This window comes from Oncorhynchus mykiss, chromosome 30 (assembly GCF_057628025.1).
Source record: "Oncorhynchus mykiss isolate SJ-2025 chromosome 30, ASM5762802v1, whole genome shotgun sequence".
Classification (NCBI taxonomy): Eukaryota; Metazoa; Chordata; class Actinopteri; order Salmoniformes; family Salmonidae; genus Oncorhynchus; species Oncorhynchus mykiss.
The window spans coordinates 13384260-13404057 of NC_143051.1; the positions used below are offsets into that span (position 1 = coordinate 13384260).

Consider the following 19798-nt stretch of genomic DNA (forward strand, 5'->3'; position numbering starts at 1 on the left):
CTTCCTCTCTCTCTCTTCCTGTCTCTCTCTTCCTCTCTCTCTCCTCTTCTCTCTTTCTTTATCTGTCACGGCATTCTGTCATGATCTTTGTATTCTGACTTGTTGTCCATTGCTGCTACTTTGAGGTTTGTTAAATATTTTTCTTCTTTCTTTTTCTCCTTTCTGTGTCCCTCTCCCTATCTTTTTGTCCGTGTGTCCATTATGTATGTCCTTCTGTGCTTTTCACCTTTGTTTGCAACTGCACTGCCCATCCATTCCTCACCTTCATGTGTGTAAATGTGTATATGTGGTTTGCACCCCATTGCTCCCATTACTTGTTGAATGTGTGTGTTTCTGGGTCTGTGTTTGTCTTTATCCTCCCCTTCCTCTCCCCCTGTGTGTCTGTCCTCCCCATCCTCTCCTCCTGTGTCTCTGTCCTCCCCATCCTCTCCCCTGTGTCTCTGTCCTCCCCATCCTCTCCCCCTGTGTCTCTGTCCTCCCCATCCTCTCCCCTGTGTGTCTGTCCTCCCCATCCTCTCCCCCTGTGTGTCTGTCCTCCCCATCCTCTCCTCCTGTGTGTCTGTCCTCCCCATCCTCTCCCCCTGTGTGTCATCCTCCTCCATCCTGTCTGTGTTGTCCTCCTCCATCCTGTCTGTGTCATCCTCCTCCATCCTGTCTGTGTTGTCCTCCTCCATCATGTCTGTGTCCTCCTCCTCCATCATGTCTGTGTCCTCCTCCTCCATCCTGTCTGTGTCCTCCTCCATCCTGTCTGTGTCCTCCTCCATCCTGTCTGTGTCCTCCTCCATCCTGTGTCTGTCCTTCTCCTCCATCATGTCTGTGTCGTCGTCCTCCTCCATCCTGTGTCGTCATCCTCCATCCTGTCTGTGACGTCCTCCTCCATCCTGTCTGTGTTGTCCACCTCCATCCTGTCTGTGTCCTCCTCCTCCATCCTTTCTGTGTCCTCCTCCATCCTTTCTGTGTCCTCCTCCATCCTGTCTGTGTCCTCCTCCTCCATCCTGTCTGTGTCCTCCTCCTCCATCATGTCTGTGTCCTCCTCCTCCATCCTGTCTGTGTCCTCCTCCTCCATCCTGTCTGTGTCGTCCTCCTCCATCCTGTCTGTCTCCTCCTCCTCCATCCTGTCTGTGTCCTCCTCCTCCATCCTGTCTGTGTCCTAAAGTCCACCAGTTGAGGCGTCGCGTAGCAGACTGCTCCTGAAATGCTCCAAGTGTGGTGTGATCTCAAGTACAGCTCTCTCCAGCTCTACTGCCAGCAATGCCATGTTAGTCAAAACGGCTCTCACACACCAAAACTTACCCTCACACATCAAAAGATTCCCTTACACATTGAAAGATACCCTCACACACCAAAACTTACCCTCACACATCAAAAGATTCCCTTACACATTGAAAGATACCCTCACACATCGAAAGATACCCTCACACACCGAAAGATACCCTCGCACACCGAAAGATACCCTCGCACATCGAAATATACCCTCACACATCGAAAGATACCCTCACACACCAAAACTTACCCTCACACATCAAAAGATACCCTCACACATCCAAAGATACCCTCAAACACCGAAACATACCCTCACACATGGAAACATAACCTCACACACACATACACATACACTCTCTCTTTTTTCCGTCTCTTACTCTCTCCTTCTCCCTCTATCTCCATCTCTCTTAGTATCTCTATCGCTATCTCTATCAGTATCTCTCTCTCCATATTTTCTCTCTCCCTCTCCCTCTCCCTCCCTCTCTCCCTCTCTCCCTCTCCCTCTCCCTCTCCCTCTCCCTCTCCCTCTCCCTCCCTCTCTCCCTCTCTCCCTCTCCCTCTCCCTCCCTCTCTCCCTCTCTCCCTCTCTCCCTCTCTCCCTCTCACACTCACACACAATCTCAGTTACAGCTGTCAGTTACTTGTCTCTCACTTGGTCGTGTTCTGCATCGATCACACAGTCTGGAGGTCACTGTGGCTTTCAGTATGCCTGATGTGTGTGTCACTGTGGGTGCACCTGCATACGTGTTTGTCACTGTGAGTGTGCCTGCAAATGTTTGTGTGTAAGCGTGTGCATGTGTCATGAGGGTGTCACCGTCCCAGATTCTAAAGGTTGAAGTACTCTCCTTCCTCCCCTCTACCCCTTCTCTTCCTCCTCCCCTCTCCCCCTTCTCTACCTCCTCCCCTCTACCCCTTCTCTCCCTTCTCTCCTCTCCCCTCTCCCTTCATCTCCTTACCTCCTCCCCTCTCCCCCTCCTCTCTCTCTCCACTCCCTCCTCTCCTCTCCCCCTCCTCTAACTATCCTCTCCCACCTCCCATCTCCCTCTCCCTCCTCCCCTCCTCCCCTCTTTCCCTCCTCTAACCCTCCTCTCCCCCTCCTCTAACTATCCTCTCCTTCCTCCCATCTCCCTCTCCTTCCCCTCTCTACCCCTCCTCTCTCCTCTTGTCGTTCTTCTCTCTCAGGGCATCCCTGTGGAGTTCCTGTGTAGTTCTCCCTCTGCTGGCTCTGACCTGGATGTCTGCTGTGTTGGCCATCACTGACCGCCGCTCCACACTGTTCCAGGTACACTTTTCTGTTTTCACACGTACGCACATCTGCATGCACACATCTGCACACACACACACACACACACACACACACACACACACACACACACACACACACACACACACACACACACAAACACGTATCCAAGCTTGTATAACAATGTACTGTATACACTCTTTCAAACTCACTAACCTTTGCATGCACTCATACACACACTGATACACACACTCATAAACCAACTAGCTCTCGCAGTCTCATGTCAGAATTAGACTTTCATCCATGTTTCTTAAATGTCATATTTCAAAGTTGTTCCAAAACTCACATTTCAAAATGTTCAAAAGGTTAAGTTTAGGCATTAACTTGTAATTTCTAAGGTTAGGGTTTAGGTTTGGGAAAGGCTTTAAACAGAAATCTGAAAAACACCTTTCTATTCCTGGATTAGACCATGCAACCATTTGCACCAGAGGCAGATGCTTAGGCAGACACTACTGTCTATTCATCATCCTCATCCACAGCACCCAAGCAAAACCCAAACCTACTTGTAGCTAACAGCGCTCACTGTTGCCACCAGTTGCCCGATCTCCATGTCATCTCCTGACATCCTCACTTGAATACTGACTGGAATACTGACTGGAATACTGACTGGAATACTGACTGATCTCCATATCATCTCCTGACATCCTCTCTGGAATAATGACTGGAATACTGACTGGAATACTGACTGGAATACTGACTGATCTCCATGTCATCTCCTGAAATCCTCACTGGAATACTGACTGGAATACTGACTGGAATACTGACTGGAATACTGACTGGAATACTGACTGATCTCCATGTCATCTCCTGACATCCTCACTGGAATACTGACTGGAATACTGACTGGAATACTGACTGATCTCCATGTCATCTCCTGACATCCTCACTGGAATACTGACTGGAATACTGACTGATCTCCATGTCATCTCCTGACATCCTCACTGGAATACTGACTGGAATACTGACTGATCTCCATGTAATCTCCTGACATCCTCACTCGAAAACTGACTGGAATACCGACTGGAATACTGACTGATCTCCATGTCATCTCCTGACATCCTCACTGGAATACTGACTGGAATACTGACTGATCTCCATGTCATCTCCTGACATCCTCACTGGAACATTGACTGGAACAATGACTGGAATACTGACTGGAATACTGACTGGAATACTGACTGGAATACTGACTGATCTCCATGTCATCTCCTGACATCCTCACTGGAATACTGACTGGAATACTGACTGATCTCCATGTCATCTCCTGACATCCTTACTGGAATACTGACTGGAATACTGACTGGAATACTGACTGATCTCCATGTCATCTCCTGACATCCTCACTCGAATACTGACTTATAGCACGGGTCCTGGCTGCATTCAAACTCTCATACACACACTGATACACACACTGATACACACACTGATACACACACTGATACACACACTGATACACACACTGAAACACACTGATACACACACTGATACACACACTGATACACACACTGATACACACACTGATACACGCACTGATACACACACTGATACACACACTGATACACACACTGATACACACACTGATACACACACGGATACACACACTGATACACACACTGATACACACACTGAAACACACTGATACACACACTGATACACACACTGATACACACACTGATACACGCACTGATACACACACTGATACACACACTGATACACACACTGATACGCACACTGATACACACACTGATACACACACTGATACGCTCATACTCTCTGTCATTGTCACTGTCTCTCTCTCTCTCCCCCTATCTCCCCCTCTCTCTCTCTCTCTCTACCTCTCTCTCGCTCTATCTCTCTGACTCTCTCTTTCTATGGTAACTGACAGACGTTCTAATCTCTTTCAGGTTCTGTTTGCTGTCTTTGACTCTGTCCAGGGTTTCGTCATCATTACTGTCCACTGTGCCATGCGCCGCGAGGTTAGTGTGTGTCTGTGTGTGTCTGTGTGTGTCTGAGTGTGTCTGTGTGTTTCTGTGTGTTTACTGTATGCAGGTATATGAAGAAATTCTGTTTAATTCCTGAATTGAAACCCAAACCCTGCGTACAGTACCAGCTAGCTAGGTCGACAGAGGTTCAGCCCACACAGTACAAGCCTGCTAGATCAACAGAGGTTCAGCCCAGACAGTACCAGCTAGCTAGATAGACAGAGGTTCAGCCCAGACAATACCAGCTAGCTAGATAGAAAGAGGTTCAGCCCAGACAGTACCAGCTAGCTAGATAGACAGAAGTTCAGCCCAGACAGTACCAGCTAGCTAGATAGACAGAGGTTCAGCCCAGACAGTACCAGCTAGCTAGATAGACAGAGGTTCAGCCCAGACAGTACCAGCTAGCTAGATAGACAGAGGTTCAGCTCAGACGTGGAAGGATTACTCTGCTTCAGCCTATATTAATATAATAGAATATTGTCCAGATGATCCAGGGCTCCTATAAAGAGATTAGTAAAACACTGTATGAATTAAGACGATAAGTCCCCAGTCGAATGCCCTCACTGTCCAATCTCGACACACACAGAGTCTCGAAATACCCATTTACTAGGCACACACACACTCACGCACGCACGCACACACACACACACACACACACACACACACACACACACACACACACACACACACACACACACACACACACACACACACACACACACACACACACACACACACATGCAGCATCATCCCGGACAACCTAGACTCACTCCAATTCGCATACCGCCCCAACAGATCCACAATCTCAATCTCAGATGACACAATCTCAATCGCACTCCATACTGTCCTTTCCCACCTGGACAAAAGGGACACCTACGTGAGAATGCTGTTCATTGACTACAGCTCAGCGTTCAACACCATAGTGCCCTAAAAGCACATCACTAAGCTAAGGACCCTGGGACTAAAAATCTCCCTCTACAACTGGATCCTTGACTTCCTGACAAGCCGCCCCCAGGTGGTAAGGGTAGGTAACAACACATCTGCCTCTCTGATCCACAACACCGGTTCCCCTCAGGGGTGTGTGCTTAGTCTCGTCCTGTACTCCCTGTTCACCTACGACTGTGTGGCCAAACACCATCATTAAGTTTGCTGATAACACAGCAGTTGTAGGCCTGATCACCGACAACGATGATACACCCTATAGGGAGGAGGTCAAAGACATATCAGTGTGGTGCCAGGCCAATAGCCTCTCTCTCAATGTGAGCAGGACAAAGGAGATGATCGTGGACTACAGGAAAAGGAGGGCCGAACAGGCCCCCATTAACATCAACGGGGCTGAAGTGGAGCACGTTAGAGAGTTTCAAAGTTCCTTGGTGTCCACATCAAAAAACTATCATGGTCCAAACACACCTAGACAGTCATGAAGAGGGCACGACAGCACATTTCCCCCCTCAACATTTGACATGGGACCCCGGCTACACCATTGAGAGCATCGTGACTGGTTGCATCGCCTGGTATGGAAACTGCTCGGAATCTGCGCTACAGAGGGTAGTGTGAACGGCCCAGTACGTCACTGGGGCCAAGCTTCCTGCCATCCAGGAACTATATACCAGGCGGTGTCAGAGGAAGGCCCAAAAAATGATCAAAGACTCCAGTCACCCAAGTCATAGACTGTTCTCTCTGCAATCGCACGGCAAGCGGTACAGGAGTGTCAAGTCTAGGTCTAAAAAACTCCTTAACAGCTTCTACCGCCCAGACTATTTACATTGACCCCTCCCCCCCGTTGTTTTTACACTGCTGCTACTCACTGTTTATTATCTAAGCTCTATGCATAGTCACTTTACCCCTACCTACATGTACATATTACCTGGACTAACCTGTACCCCTGCCCCCTATTGTGCACAAACATCAGGCAAATATTTGATCCATTCCGTGGCTACACAACATCTCTCTGTGTCACGCCCTGGCCATAGAGAGGCTTTTTATTCTCTATTTTGGTTAGGCCAGGGTGTGACTAGGGTGGGCATTCTATGTCCTTTTTTCTATGTTTTGTATTTCTATGTCTTGGCCTGGTATGGTTCTCAATCAGGGACAGCTGTCTATCGTTGTCTCTGATTGAGAACCATACTTAGGTACCTTTTTCCCCCACCTGTTTTGTGGGAAGTTAACTTTGTCTTTGTTCAGGGCACATGGCCCAAAGCTTCACGGTTTTGTTCTCTGTCTCTCCCCCCGATATGATATGCATCACTTCATTGTTTATTGAGTAAACATATCGTTGAACATTAATGGACAAAAACTTTAAGTCATACAGTATATGTTAAATCAATATCACAAAAGCGTAGGATTGGAGTTGCCCAAATCCAGGAATTATTTTAGTAAATATTAAAATCTCTGTCAGGGACTGAACCTAATCCCTAATAGCTGCAGCACAACGGGCAAGCGGATGATGTTGTCTCTGGGATGGAGAGAGACGTGGAGAGGAGAAGAGGGAGAGGAAAGGGGGAGAGAGACTGTGTAAAAAAGTTGCAGAGAGGAATAGAGGCACAGAGGCAGAGGGAAGACGGGGATGGGGTTGAAAGAACATAGAGTTTGTGAATCTATAGAGAGGGTGTGTTGCAGAGTGACACGATGTGTGTATCAGAACAAGGGAGGGAGGGAGGGAGTTAAGGTCTGTGGAGTTCTGTGGAAAATGTAATTTACCCGAAAGGGAGTTAGAGAACATGGATGTATAGAAAATGTGATTAGCAGGAAAAGGGGAGGGAGAGAAATGGATCGAGAAATTAGGAAAGGAACATGTATGTATGAAAATAATGATTGTCGCAGAGAGGAAAGGAGCGAGACAAAAAGATGGAGGGAGGGAGGGAGGGAGGGAGGGAGGGAGGGAGGGAGGGAGGGAGGGAGGGAGGGAGGGAGGGAGGGAGGGAGGGAGGGAGGGAGGGAGGGAAAAATAAATGTCAAGAAAAGGAGAAAGGGTTAATGAATAACACAAAGGGAGAACATTTAGAACATGTGGAGGAAGGAAAGTGTGAATGTGAGAGAGGGAGGGTGAGGGAGCGAGTATAGATCCATAGGAAACCCATTTGACTTTGAAATGAGAAGTATGCAGCCATCAGAGTACCAACTCACCCAGCAGGGGATGAGGAAAGCAGAGTTAACATAGAGAGGATGGAGAGAGAGAAAGAAATACAGAGAGAGAGATGCAGAGAGCGAGGGAAGGAGATAGATGGAGAGAGAGATGAGAGAGAAGGATATAGAAAGATGCAGAGAGCGAGGGAAGGAGATAGATGGAGAGAGAGAGCGAGAGAGAGAGAGAGCGAGAGGGATAGAGAGAGAGAGAGAGAGAGAGAGAGAGAGGGAGAGAGAGAGAGAGAGCGAGAGAGAGAGGGATAGAGAGAGAGAGAGAGAGAGAGAGAGGGAGAGAGAGAGCGAGAGAGAGAGAGAGAGAGAGGGATAGAGAGAGAGAGAGAGAGAGGGAGAGAGAGAGAGAGAGAGAGAGAGGGATAGAGAGAGAGAGAGCGAGAGAGAGAGGGAGAGAGAGAGAGAGAGAGAGAGAGAGGGATAGAGAGAGAGAGAGCGAGAGAGAGAGAGAGCGAGAGGGATAGAGAGAGAGAGAGAGAGAGAGAGAGGGATAGAGAGAGAGAGAGAGAGAGAGAGAGAGGGAGAGATGGAATGAGCGGCGATACTCCAGTGAATGCACTATTCATCTGACACGGGCTCTGATCCAACATGCAGTCTCTCTCTCTCTCTCTCTCTCTCTCTCTCTCTCTCTCTCTCTCTCTCTCTCTATCTCTCTATCTCTCTCTCTCTCTCTCTCTCTCTCTCTATCCCTCTCGCTCTCTCTCTCTCTCTCTCTCTCTCTCTCACACACACACACACACACCGAACACCCGCTGTGAGTGAAGATGGCTTTTCTTTGGCGCTGCGGCTCACTTCAGTGTTCTGTTCTCAGATTCCACTCATAGGGTGGTAATTTGTTGTCCTACTCAGCAGCCACTCAGATGAAAGTCAGTCATTTGTATGCTCAGGTGAAAATATGGTTGTCTTGATATCCTGGAGGGATGAAAGGACACAGATTACATATTAGCAGGGTTTATTGAGTCAGACAAAACAACCACACAAAATCAAACTGAATTAAGGTGCATTTAAAATAGTAACACACTTTATAGTAAAATAATATAAATGAAGGAGATAAAAATATACGCAAAATAACTGAATGCGTATATGGTAAAATACAGGTTTGGTCAGTGTAGTCTCAGTGTGTCAGTGTAGTCTCAGTGTGTCAGTGTAGTCTCAGTGTGTCAGTGTAGTCTCAGTGTGTCAGTGTAGTCTCAGTGTGTCAGTGTAGTCTCCATGTGTCAGTGTAGTCTCAGTTTGTCAGTGTAGTCTCCATGTGTCAGTGTAGTCTCAGTTTGTCAGTGTAGTCTCAGTGTGTCAGTGTAGTCTCAGTGTGTCAGTGTAGTCTCAGTGTGTCAGTGTAGTCTCAGTGTGTCAGTGTAGTCTCAGTGTGTCAGTGTAGTCTCCATGTGTCAGTGTAGTCTCAGTTTGTCAGTGTAGTCTCCATGTGTCAGTGTAGTCTCAGTGTGTCAGTGTAGTCTCAGTGTGTCAGTGTAGTCTCAGGGTGTCAGTGTAGTCTCAGTGTGTCAGTGTAGGCTCCATGTGTCAGTGTAGTCTCAGCGTGTCAGTGTAGGCTCCATGTTTCAGTGTAGTCTCCATGTGTCAGTGTAGTCTCAGTGTGTCAGTGTAGTCTCAGTGTGTCAGTGTAGTCTCAGTGTGTCAGTGTAGTCTCCGTGTGTCAATGTAGTCCCTGTGTGTCAGTGTAGTCTCCATGTGTCAGTGTGGTATCCGTGTGTCAGTGTAGTTTCCGTTTGTAAGTGTAGTCTCAGTGTGTCAGTGTAGTCTCAGCGTGTCAGTGTAGTCTCAGTGTGTCAGTGTAGTCTCAGTGTGTCAGTGTAGTCTCAGTGTGTCAGTGTAGTCTCAGTGTGTCAGTGTAGTGTCAGTGTAGTCTCAGTGTGTCAGTGTAGTCTCCACGTGTCAGTGTAGTCTCAGTGTGTCAGTGTAGTGTCAGTGTAGTCTCAGTGTGTCAATGTAGTCTCAGTGTGTCAATGTAGTCTCAGTGTGTCAGTGTAGTCTCAGTGTGTCAGTGTAGTCTCAGTGTGTCAGTGTAGTCTCAGTGTGTCAGTGTAGTGTCAGTGTAGTCTCAGTGTGTCAGTGTAGTCTCCACGTGTCAGTGTAGTCTCAGTGTGTTAGTGTAGTCTCCTTGTCAGTGTAGTCTCAGTTTGTCAGTGTAGTCTCCGCGTGTCAGTGCAGTCTCAGTGTGTCAGTTTAGTCTCAGTGTGTCAGTTTAGTCTCAGTGTGTCAGTGTAGTCTCAGTGTGTCAGTGTAGTCTCAGTGTGTTAGTGTAGTCTCCGTGTCAGTGTAGTTTCCGCGTGTCAGTGTAGTCTCAGTGTGTCAGTGTTGTCTCTGCGTGTCAGTGTAGTCTCAGTGTGTCAGTGTAGTCTCCGTGTCAGTGTAGTATCCATGTGTCAGTGTAGTCTCAGTGTGTCAGTGTTGTGTCAGTGTAGTCTCAGTGTGTGAGTGTAGTCTCAGTGTGTGAGTGTAGTCTCAGTGTGTGAGTGTAGTCTCAGTGTGTCAGTGTAGTCTCAGTGTGTCAGTGTAGTCTCCGTGTGTCAATGTAGTCCCTGTGTGTCAGTGTAGTCTCCATGTGTCAGTGTGGTATCCGTGTGTCAGTGTAGTTTCCGTTTGTAAGTGTAGTCTCAGTGTGTCAGTGTAGTCTCAGCGTGTCAGTGTAGTCTCAGTGTGTCAGTGTAGTCTCAGTGTGTCAGTGTAGTCTCAGTGTGTCAGTGTAGTCTCAGTGTGTCAGTGTAGTGTCAGTGTAGTCTCAGTGTGTCAGTGTAGTCTCCACGTGTCAGTGTAGTCTCAGTGTGTCAGTGTAGTGTCAGTGTAGTCTCAGTGTGTCAATGTAGTCTCAGTGTGTCAATGTAGTCTCAGTGTGTCAGTGTAGTCTCAGTGTGTCAGTGTAGTCTCAGTGTGTCAGTGTAGTCTCAGTGTGTCAGTGTAGTGTCAGTGTAGTCTCAGTGTGTCAGTGTAGTCTCCACGTGTCAGTGTAGTCTCAGTGTGTTAGTGTAGTCTCCTTGTCAGTGTAGTCTCAGTTTGTCAGTGTAGTCTCCGCGTGTCAGTGCAGTCTCAGTGTGTCAGTTTAGTCTCAGTGTGTCAGTTTAGTCTCAGTGTGTCAGTGTAGTCTCAGTGTGTCAGTGTAGTCTCAGTGTGTTAGTGTAGTCTCTGCGTGTCAGTGTAGTCTCAGTGTGTCAGTGTAGTCTCCGTGTCAGTGTAGTATCCATGTGTCAGTGTAGTCTCAGTGTGTCAGTGTTGTGTCAGTGTAGTCTCAGTGTGTGAGTGTAGTCTCAGTGTGTGAGTGTAGTCTCAGTGTGTGAGTGTAGTCTCAGTGTGTCAGTGTAGTCTCAGTGTGTCAGTGTAGTCTCAGTGTGTCAGTGTAGTCTCCATGTGTCAGTGTAGTCTCAGTGTGTCAGTGTAGTCTCCATGTGTCAGTGTAGTCTCAGTGTGTCACTGTAGTCTCAGTGTGTCAGTGTAGTCTCAGTGTGTCAGTGTAGTCTCAGTGTGTCAGTGTAGTCTCAGTGTGATATGTGTATGTGTATGCATGCTTGCACGTCTCCTATCCATGTTATTAAGCTCGTTACACACGACAATATTTTTGGTAACACACTAAACACATGTGTGTCAGTGTAGTCTCCATGTGTCAGTGTAGTCTCAGTTTGTCAGTGTAGTCTCCATGTGTCAGTGTAGTCTCAGTGTGTCAGTGTAGTCTCAGTGTGTCAGTGTAGTCTCAGGGTGTCAGTGTAGTCTCAGTGTGTCAGTGTAGGCTCCATGTGTCAGTGTAGTCTCAGCGTGTCAGTGTAGGCTCCATGTTTCAGTGTAGTCTCCATGTGTCAGTGTAGTCTCAGTGTGTCAGTGTAGTCTCAGTGTGTCAGTGTAGTCTCAGTGTGTCAGTGTAGTCTCCGTGTGTCAATGTAGTCCCTGTGTGTCAGTGTAGTCTCCATGTGTCAGTGTGGTATCCGTGTGTCAGTGTAGTTTCCGTTTGTAAGTGTAGTCTCAGTGTGTCAGTGTAGTCTCAGCGTGTCAGTGTAGTCTCAGTGTGTCAGTGTAGTCTCAGTGTGTCAGTGTAGTCTCAGTGTGTCAGTGTAGTCTCAGTGTGTCAGTGTAGTGTCAGTGTAGTCTCAGTGTGTCAGTGTAGTCTCCACGTGTCAGTGTAGTCTCAGTGTGTCAGTGTAGTGTCAGTGTAGTCTCAGTGTGTCAATGTAGTCTCAGTGTGTCAATGTAGTCTCAGTGTGTCAGTGTAGTCTCAGTGTGTCAGTGTAGTCTCAGTGTGTCAGTGTAGTCTCAGTGTGTCAGTGTAGTGTCAGTGTAGTCTCAGTGTGTCAGTGTAGTCTCCACGTGTCAGTGTAGTCTCAGTGTGTTAGTGTAGTCTCCTTGTCAGTGTAGTCTCAGTTTGTCAGTGTAGTCTCCGCGTGTCAGTGCAGTCTCAGTGTGTCAGTTTAGTCTCAGTGTGTCAGTTTAGTCTCAGTGTGTCAGTGTAGTCTCAGTGTGTCAGTGTAGTCTCAGTGTGTTAGTGTAGTCTCCGTGTCAGTGTAGTCTCCGCGTGTCAGTGTAGTCTCAGTGTGTCAGTGTTGTCTCTGCGTGTCAGTGTAGTCTCAGTGTGTCAGTGTAGTCTCCGTGTCAGTGTAGTATCCATGTGTCAGTGTAGTCTCAGTGTGTCAGTGTTGTGTCAGTGTAGTCTCAGTGTGTGAGTGTAGTCTCAGTGTGTGAGTGTAGTCTCAGTGTGTCAGTGTAGTCTCAGTGTGTCAGTGTAGTCTCCGTGTGTCAATGTAGTCCCTGTGTGTCAGTGTAGTCTCCATGTGTCAGTGTGGTATCCGTGTGTCAGTGTAGTTTCCGTTTGTAAGTGTAGTCTCAGTGTGTCAGTGTAGTCTCAGCGTGTCAGTGTAGTCTCAGTGTGTCAGTGTAGTCTCAGTGTGTCAGTGTAGTCTCAGTGTGTCAGTGTAGTCTCAGTGTGTCAGTGTAGTGTCAGTGTAGTCTCAGTGTGTCAGTGTAGTCTCCACGTGTCAGTGTAGTCTCAGTGTGTCAGTGTAGTGTCAGTGTAGTCTCAGTGTGTCAATGTAGTCTCAGTGTGTCAATGTAGTCTCAGTGTGTCAGTGTAGTCTCAGTGTGTCAGTGTAGTCTCAGTGTGTCAGTGTAGTCTCAGTGTGTCAGTGTAGTGTCAGTGTAGTCTCAGTGTGTCAGTGTAGTCTCCACGTGTCAGTGTAGTCTCAGTGTGTTAGTGTAGTCTCCTTGTCAGTGTAGTCTCAGTTTGTCAGTGTAGTCTCCGCGTGTCAGTGCAGTCTCAGTGTGTCAGTTTAGTCTCAGTGTGTCAGTTTAGTCTCAGTGTGTCAGTGTAGTCTCAGTGTGTCAGTGTAGTCTCAGTGTGTTAGTGTAGTCTCTGCGTGTCAGTGTAGTCTCAGTGTGTCAGTGTAGTCTCCGTGTCAGTGTAGTATCCATGTGTCAGTGTAGTCTCAGTGTGTCAGTGTTGTGTCAGTGTAGTCTCAGTGTGTGAGTGTAGTCTCAGTGTGTGAGTGTAGTCTCAGTGTGTGAGTGTAGTCTCAGTGTGTCAGTGTAGTCTCAGTGTGTCAGTGTAGTCTCAGTGTGTCAGTGTAGTCTCAGTGTGTCAGTGTAGTCTCCATGTGTCAGTGTAGTCTCAGTGTGTCAGTGTAGTCTCCATGTGTCAGTGTAGTCTCAGTGTGTCACTGTAGTCTCAGTGTGTCAGTGTAGTCTCAGTGTGTCAGTGTAGTCTCAGTGTGTCAGTGTAGTCTCAGTGTGATATGTGTATGTGTATGCATGCTTGCACGTCTCCTATCCATGTTATTAAGCTCGTTACACACGACAATATTTTTGGTAACACACTAAACACATTTCTTTGTACGACATCCCAATGTTCGTAGGAAGTTTTGGGACTCATTGTGTATAGTGTTAATATTAATTCTCTCTGTCTCAACATGATGTGGGAGGCAATGTGGGTGTAAATGGAATACTGTACGCACTAATCAAATCAAATCAAATGTATTCATAAAGCCCTTTTTACATCAGTAGATGTCACAAAGTGCTATACAGAAACCCAGCCTTATACTACAAACGGGGCGGCAGGGCGGCAGGGTAGCCTAGTGGTTAGAGCGTTGGACTAGTAACCGGAAGGTTGCGAGTTCAAACCCCCGAGCTGACAAGGTACAAATCTGTCGTTCTGCCCCTGAACAGGCAGTTAACCCACTGTTCCCAGGCCGTCATTGAAAATAAGAATTTGTTCTTAACTGACTTGCCTGGTTAAATAAAGGTAAAATAAAAAATAAATAAAAAACAGCAGCAATGCAGATGTAGAAGCACGGTGGCTAGGAAACACTCCCTAGAAAGGCTGCAACCTAGGAACAAACCTAGAGACGAAGCAGGCTTTGAGGGGTGTCCTCTTCTGGCTGTGTCGGGTGGAGATTAAATGATTGCATGGCCGTTAAGGCCAGATACTTCTTCAAGATGTTCAAATGTTCATAGATGACCAGCAGGGTCAACTAATAATCCCAGTGGTTGTAGAAGGGGCAAAAGGTCAGCACCTTATATGTAAATGTCAGTGTACTTTTCAAGTCAAATCAAGTGTTATTGGTCGCATACACATATTTAGCAGATGTTATTGTGGTTGTAGTGAAATACTTGTGTTCTTAGCTCCAAAAGTGCAGTAGTATGTAACAATTCACAACAAAACACACAAATCTAAAAGTAAAAGAATGGAATTAAGAAATATATCAATATTAGGAAGAGCAATGTCGGAGTGGCATTTACTAAAATACAGTTGCATACTGTGTACCGACTAATCAGTGATACAGCCCAACAGGACGCTCTCAATTGTGCATCTGTAAAAAGTTTGTGAGGGTCTTAGGGGCCAAGTCAAATTTCTTCAGCCTCCTGAGGTTGAAGAGGCGCTGATGCGTCTTGTGTACTACACTGTCTGTGTGGGTGGACCATTTCAGTTTGTCAGTGATGTGTACGCCGAGGACCTTGAAGCTTTCCACCTTCTCCACTGCGATCCCATCGATGTCAATAGGGGCCTGCTCCCTCTGCTGTTTCCTGATGTCCACGATCAGCTCCTTTGTTTTGTTGACAAGGGGGGAGAGGTTATTTTCCTGGGACCACTCCGCCAGGGCCCTCACCTCCTCCCAGTAGGCTGTCTCATCATAGTTGGTAATCAGGCCTACTTCTGTTGTGTTGTCTGCAAACTTGATGATTGAGTTGGATGCGTGCGTGGCCACGCAGTCATGGGTGAACAGGGAATACAGTAGGGGGCTGACCACGCACCATTGTGGGGCCCCAGTGTTGAGGATCAGCGACTGGAGGTGTTGTTTCCTATCTTCACCACCTGGGGGCGGCCCGTCAGGAATTCCAGGACCCAGTTGCACAGGGTGGGGCTCAGACCTAGGGACCCCAAGCTTAATGATGAGTTTGGAGGGTGCTATGGTGTTGAAGGCTGAGCTATAGTCAATGAACAGCATTATTACATAGGTATTCCTCTTGTCCAGATGGGATTGTGCAGTGGGATGGCGATTGCATCGTCTGTGGATCTATTGGGGCTGCATGCAAATTGAAGTGGGTCTACGGTGTCAGGTAAGGTAGAGGTGATATGATCCTTAACTAGCCTCTCAAAGCACTACCAAGCGATAGTGCTACCAAGCGATAGTCATTTAGTTCAGTACAGGAACAATGGTGGACATCTTGAAGCAAGTGGGGACAGCAGACTGGGATAGGGAGAGATTGAATATGTCCATAAACACTCCAGCCAGCTGGTCTGCGCATGCTCTGAGGACACGGCAAGGGATGGTGTCCGGCCTGGCCTTCTTGCGAGGGTTAATACGCTTAAATGTCTTACTCACGTCGTCAATGGAGAAGAGAGCCCACAGTCCACAGTCGGCGTTCGCCACGTTGCTGGTTTTCCCTTTGTAATCAGTGACCCTGACACATATATATTGTGTTTAAGCCGTTTGAATTGGGACTCCACTTTGTCTCTCTACTGACGTGTTGCCTATTTGGTTGCCTTACAGAGGGAATAAATGCACTGTTTGTATTAAAATATATACCCAGTCACCTTGCCATGGTTAAATCCGGTGGTTTGCGCTTTCAGTTTTGCCAAAATGCTGCCATCGACAGTTTCTGGTTTGGGTTTTAATAGTCACAGTGGGAACAACATCCCTTTATACACTTTCTGATGAACTATACGTCAATGTTTTTCTCAGAGTCTACCTGGATCATATACCAGTCCACATGATCAAAACAATCTTGAAGCATGAATTCCGATTGGTCAGAGCATTGTTGAATAGACCTTAGCACGGGTACTTCCTGTTTGAGTTTCTGCCTATAGGAAGGGAGGAGCGAAATGGAGTTGTGATCTGGTTTGCCAAATGGAGGGCGGGAGAGGGCCTTGTAGGCATCCCAGAAGGGGGAGTAACAGTGGTCAAGCGTTTTAGCAGCGCGAGTACTACAGGCAATGTGTTGATAGAACTTCAGTAGCGTTTTCCTCAAATTTGCTTTGTTAAAGTCCCCAGCTACAATAAATGTTGCCTTATGATATGTGGTTTCCAGTTCGCACAAAGTCCAGTGTAGTTCCTTGAGGGCCGTCGTGGTATCGGCTTGAGGGGGAATAAACACAGCTGTGACTATAACGGAAGAGAATTCTCTTTGGGTGGTCTTGGAGCAGCCTATGGGATAAGTTAAATTGCCCTGGGGGGTACAAAGAAAGGATCCAATTTGGGAATGTCGTATTCCTGGTTGTAATGCTGGTGCGTTACCGCCACTCTGATATCCAAAAGTTATTCAAAAACCTTCTGGGCTAATAATGTAAGAAATAACACACAAAAATTAAAAAATACTTAAAGGTTGCTTAGGATCTAGAAGCAGAGCTGCCATGTCTGTCGACACCATCTGTGTGCACCATAGCCGAGCATTCAGAGGTCAGGACAGCAGGTCTGGTAGAGAGAGGTAGAGAGAGGTAGAGAGAGGTAGAGAGAGAGAGAGAGTAGAAAACAGCAGGTCTGGGACAGGTAGCACGTCCGGTGAACAGTTCAGGGTTCCATGACCGCAGGCAAAACAGCAGAAACTGGATCATGATCTTTTCGTTGAAGAATTTCATGAATTCTTATCTCTTTTGCACACACTGTACATAGACTTTTCTATTGTGTTATTGACTGTATGTTTGTTTATTCCATGTGTACCTCTGTGTTGTTGTTTGTGTCGCACTGCTTTGCTTTATCTTGGCCAGGTCGCAGTTGTAAATGAGAACTTGTTCTCAACTGGCCTACCTGGTTAAATAAAGGTGAAATTAAAAAAATTAAAAACTGCTGAATTGAAGGCCGTCTTGGGGAATAGTGCTTTTAAGCTAGCTCTGCGACCGTATCAAAAATACTTATTGCATTGTTTTTATTCTCCTCAATCAGGTTGGGAAAGTAAAGTAATCTGATCGAGCAGCAGTGAGGGCTCTTCGATACTGCACGGTACTGTGTTTCCAAGCTAGTCGGAAGACTTACAGTTTGATGGAGCGCCATTTCCGTTCCAATTTTCTGAAAGTTTGCTTCAGGGCTCAGGTATTTTTTGTATACCAGAGAGCTAAATTCTTGTGACAAATTGTTTTTGTTTTAAGAGGTGCGGCTGCATCTAGGGTATTACGCAAGGTTAAATGCTCGGTTAGATGGTTATGTAAGGTGCCTCGCTAGGAGGTGGGTGCAAGAGTCAGGAGCAGGAGAGCATTGAGGTCCAAATAGAAAATATTTATTTGGAAGTCCCAAAACACACAAAACTGGTCGGGAAACAAACCCAACGAAGGCGCCCAACAAAACAGGAATTCGATGTGAGGAACAGGAGGAAAAACAATCTACTCCTAAATAATTCACAATGGCACAAACGACCGTGAGAATAGCCTGTGGCGCAATCTAGTACACGCCCCAAACAAACACAGAAATAATCCTGCACAAAACACCAGCAGGCAATGAGGTTAATAAACCAACAGAAATTAACTCAATGGAACACAGGTGTAAGAAACAAGACAGAACCAAACGAAAAATAAACATGGATCAGTGGTAGCTAGTAGGCAGGCGACGACGACCGCAGAGCACCTCCCGAACAGGGAGAGGAGCCACTCTCGGTGGAAGTCGTGACAGGTTAACTGTTAAGTCGTGACAGGTTAACTGTTAAGTCGTGACAGGTTAACTGTTAAGTCGTGACAGGTTAACTGTTAAATCGTGACAGGTTAACTGTTAAATCATGACAGGATAACTGTTAAGTCGTGACAGGTTAACTGTTAAGTCGTGACAGGTTAACTGTTAAGTCGTGACAGGTTAACTGTTAAGTCGTGACAGGTTAACTGTTAAGTCGTGACAGGTTAACTGTTAAGTCGTGACAGGTTAACTGTTAAGTCGTGACAGGTTAACTGTTAAGTCGTGACAGGTTAACTGTTAAGTCGTGACAGGTTAACTGTTTTTCGTACTCCAACATCCTTGGGTAGGTGGAGGGAGTCTGGAAGGGCATCTAGGAATCTTTGGGTTGTCCGACAATTTATAGTGCTGCTTTTGATAATCCTTGTCTGGGATCTGAGCAGATTTGTTGCGATTGCAAACGTTATAAAATGGTGGTCTGATAGTCCAGTATTATTAGGAAGAACATTTAGATCCACAATATTTATTCCACTACCTAGCTTTAGCTCACTTAATGAAAGTTTCAGAGAATAGCAAACAGCATTATAGAGCACTGTGGCTCTGGAGTCAGTTACCAGTCATATCTCAATTTGGATAAAATCTCATCTTCCTAACACAACCCTCAGTAGACTGGCTGCCTATCTAGATTCAACAGTGTTGTACACTGCCTTTTTCTGCTCTTTATCTCTGTTTCTATGTATCTCTCTCTCTCTCTTTCTCTCTCACACTCTCTCTCCCGCGCTCACTGCCTCACTCTCTCTCTCACTTTATCACCAGGGTGGCAGGGTAGCCTAGTGGTTAAAGTGTTGGACTAGTAACCGAAAGGTTGGAAGTTCAAATCCTCAAGCTGACAAGGTACAACAAATGTGTCTTTTTGCCCCTGAACAGGTAGTTAACCCACTAGGCTGTCATTGAAAATAAGAATTTGTTCTCAACTGACTTGCCTATATTTCTCTTCCCTCACTTTCTTTCTCTTTGAATGTTTTCAAAGAGTGCTTGAATACAACAATCAAACAATTACTTGGCATTTATTTATATAGTGCAGTTCTAATGCTATAAAGAACAATACATGTTCATGACAGGGTAATACCCCGTGTTCTACCGTGTTCTACCCTGTTCTACCATGTTCTACCCTGTTCTACCGTGTTCTAGTCTCTTACTAAAATCAATAACCTAATATAGATGATCAAACATTTGCAAGATAATATATTTGTTTGTAAAGGTTACATACTCAATTAACACGTGTAGAGTACTGTATGTATGAACATAGCCTAATCTCTATGATAGTCTTAATGTAGCTAAACTCATTTTAAAACTACAATAAAGACTTTCACCTACCTTCCTCCCTTTCTCCCTCCTCCACTACTTCCCTCCCTCCTCCTCTACTTCCCTCCCTCCTCCTCTACTTCCCTCCCTCCTCCTCTACTTCCCTCCCTCCTCCTCTACTTTCCTCCCTCCTCCTCTACTTCCCTCCCTCCTCCTCTACTTCCCTCCCTCCCCCTCTACTTCCCTCCCTCCTCCTCTACTTCCCTCCCCCTCTACTTCCCTCCCTCCTCCTCTACTTCCCCCCCTCCTCCTCTACTTCCCCCCCCTCTACGTCCCTCCCTCCCCCTCTACTTCCCTCCCTCCCCCTCTACTTCCCTCCCTCCTCCTCTACTTCCCTCTCTCCTCCTCTACTTCCCTCCATCCTCCTCTACTTCCCTCCCTCCTCCTCTACTTCCCTCCCTCCTCCTCTACTTCCCTCCCTCCCCCTCTACTTCCCTCCCTCCCCCTCTACTTCCCTCACTCCTCCTCTACTTCCCTCCCTCCCCCTCTAATTCCCTCCCTCCTCTAATTCCCTCCCTCCTCCTCTACTTCCCTCCCTCCCCCTCTAATTCCCTCCCTCCTCCTCTACTTCCCTCCCTCCTCTTCTACTTCCCTCCCTCCCCCTCTACTTCCCTCCCTCCTCCTCTACTTCCCTCCCTCCTCCTCTACTTCCCTCCATC

At 46.8% G+C, this 19798-nt stretch overlaps 1 protein-coding gene across 1 annotated transcript in view; it reads left to right on the forward strand.

Moving 5' to 3' along the window:
• The window catches only part of LOC110487938 (adhesion G protein-coupled receptor B2-like), a 201777-nt gene that overhangs the window by 119111 nt on the left and 62868 nt on the right, over window positions 1-19798 (forward strand). Inside the window, exons 16-17 of the mRNA XM_090227428.1 lie at window positions 2446-2545; window positions 4471-4542. Coding sequence (XP_090083554.1) covers window positions 2446-2545; window positions 4471-4542 — 172 coding nt within the window. The remainder of the gene's footprint in view (window positions 1-2445; window positions 2546-4470; window positions 4543-19798) is intronic.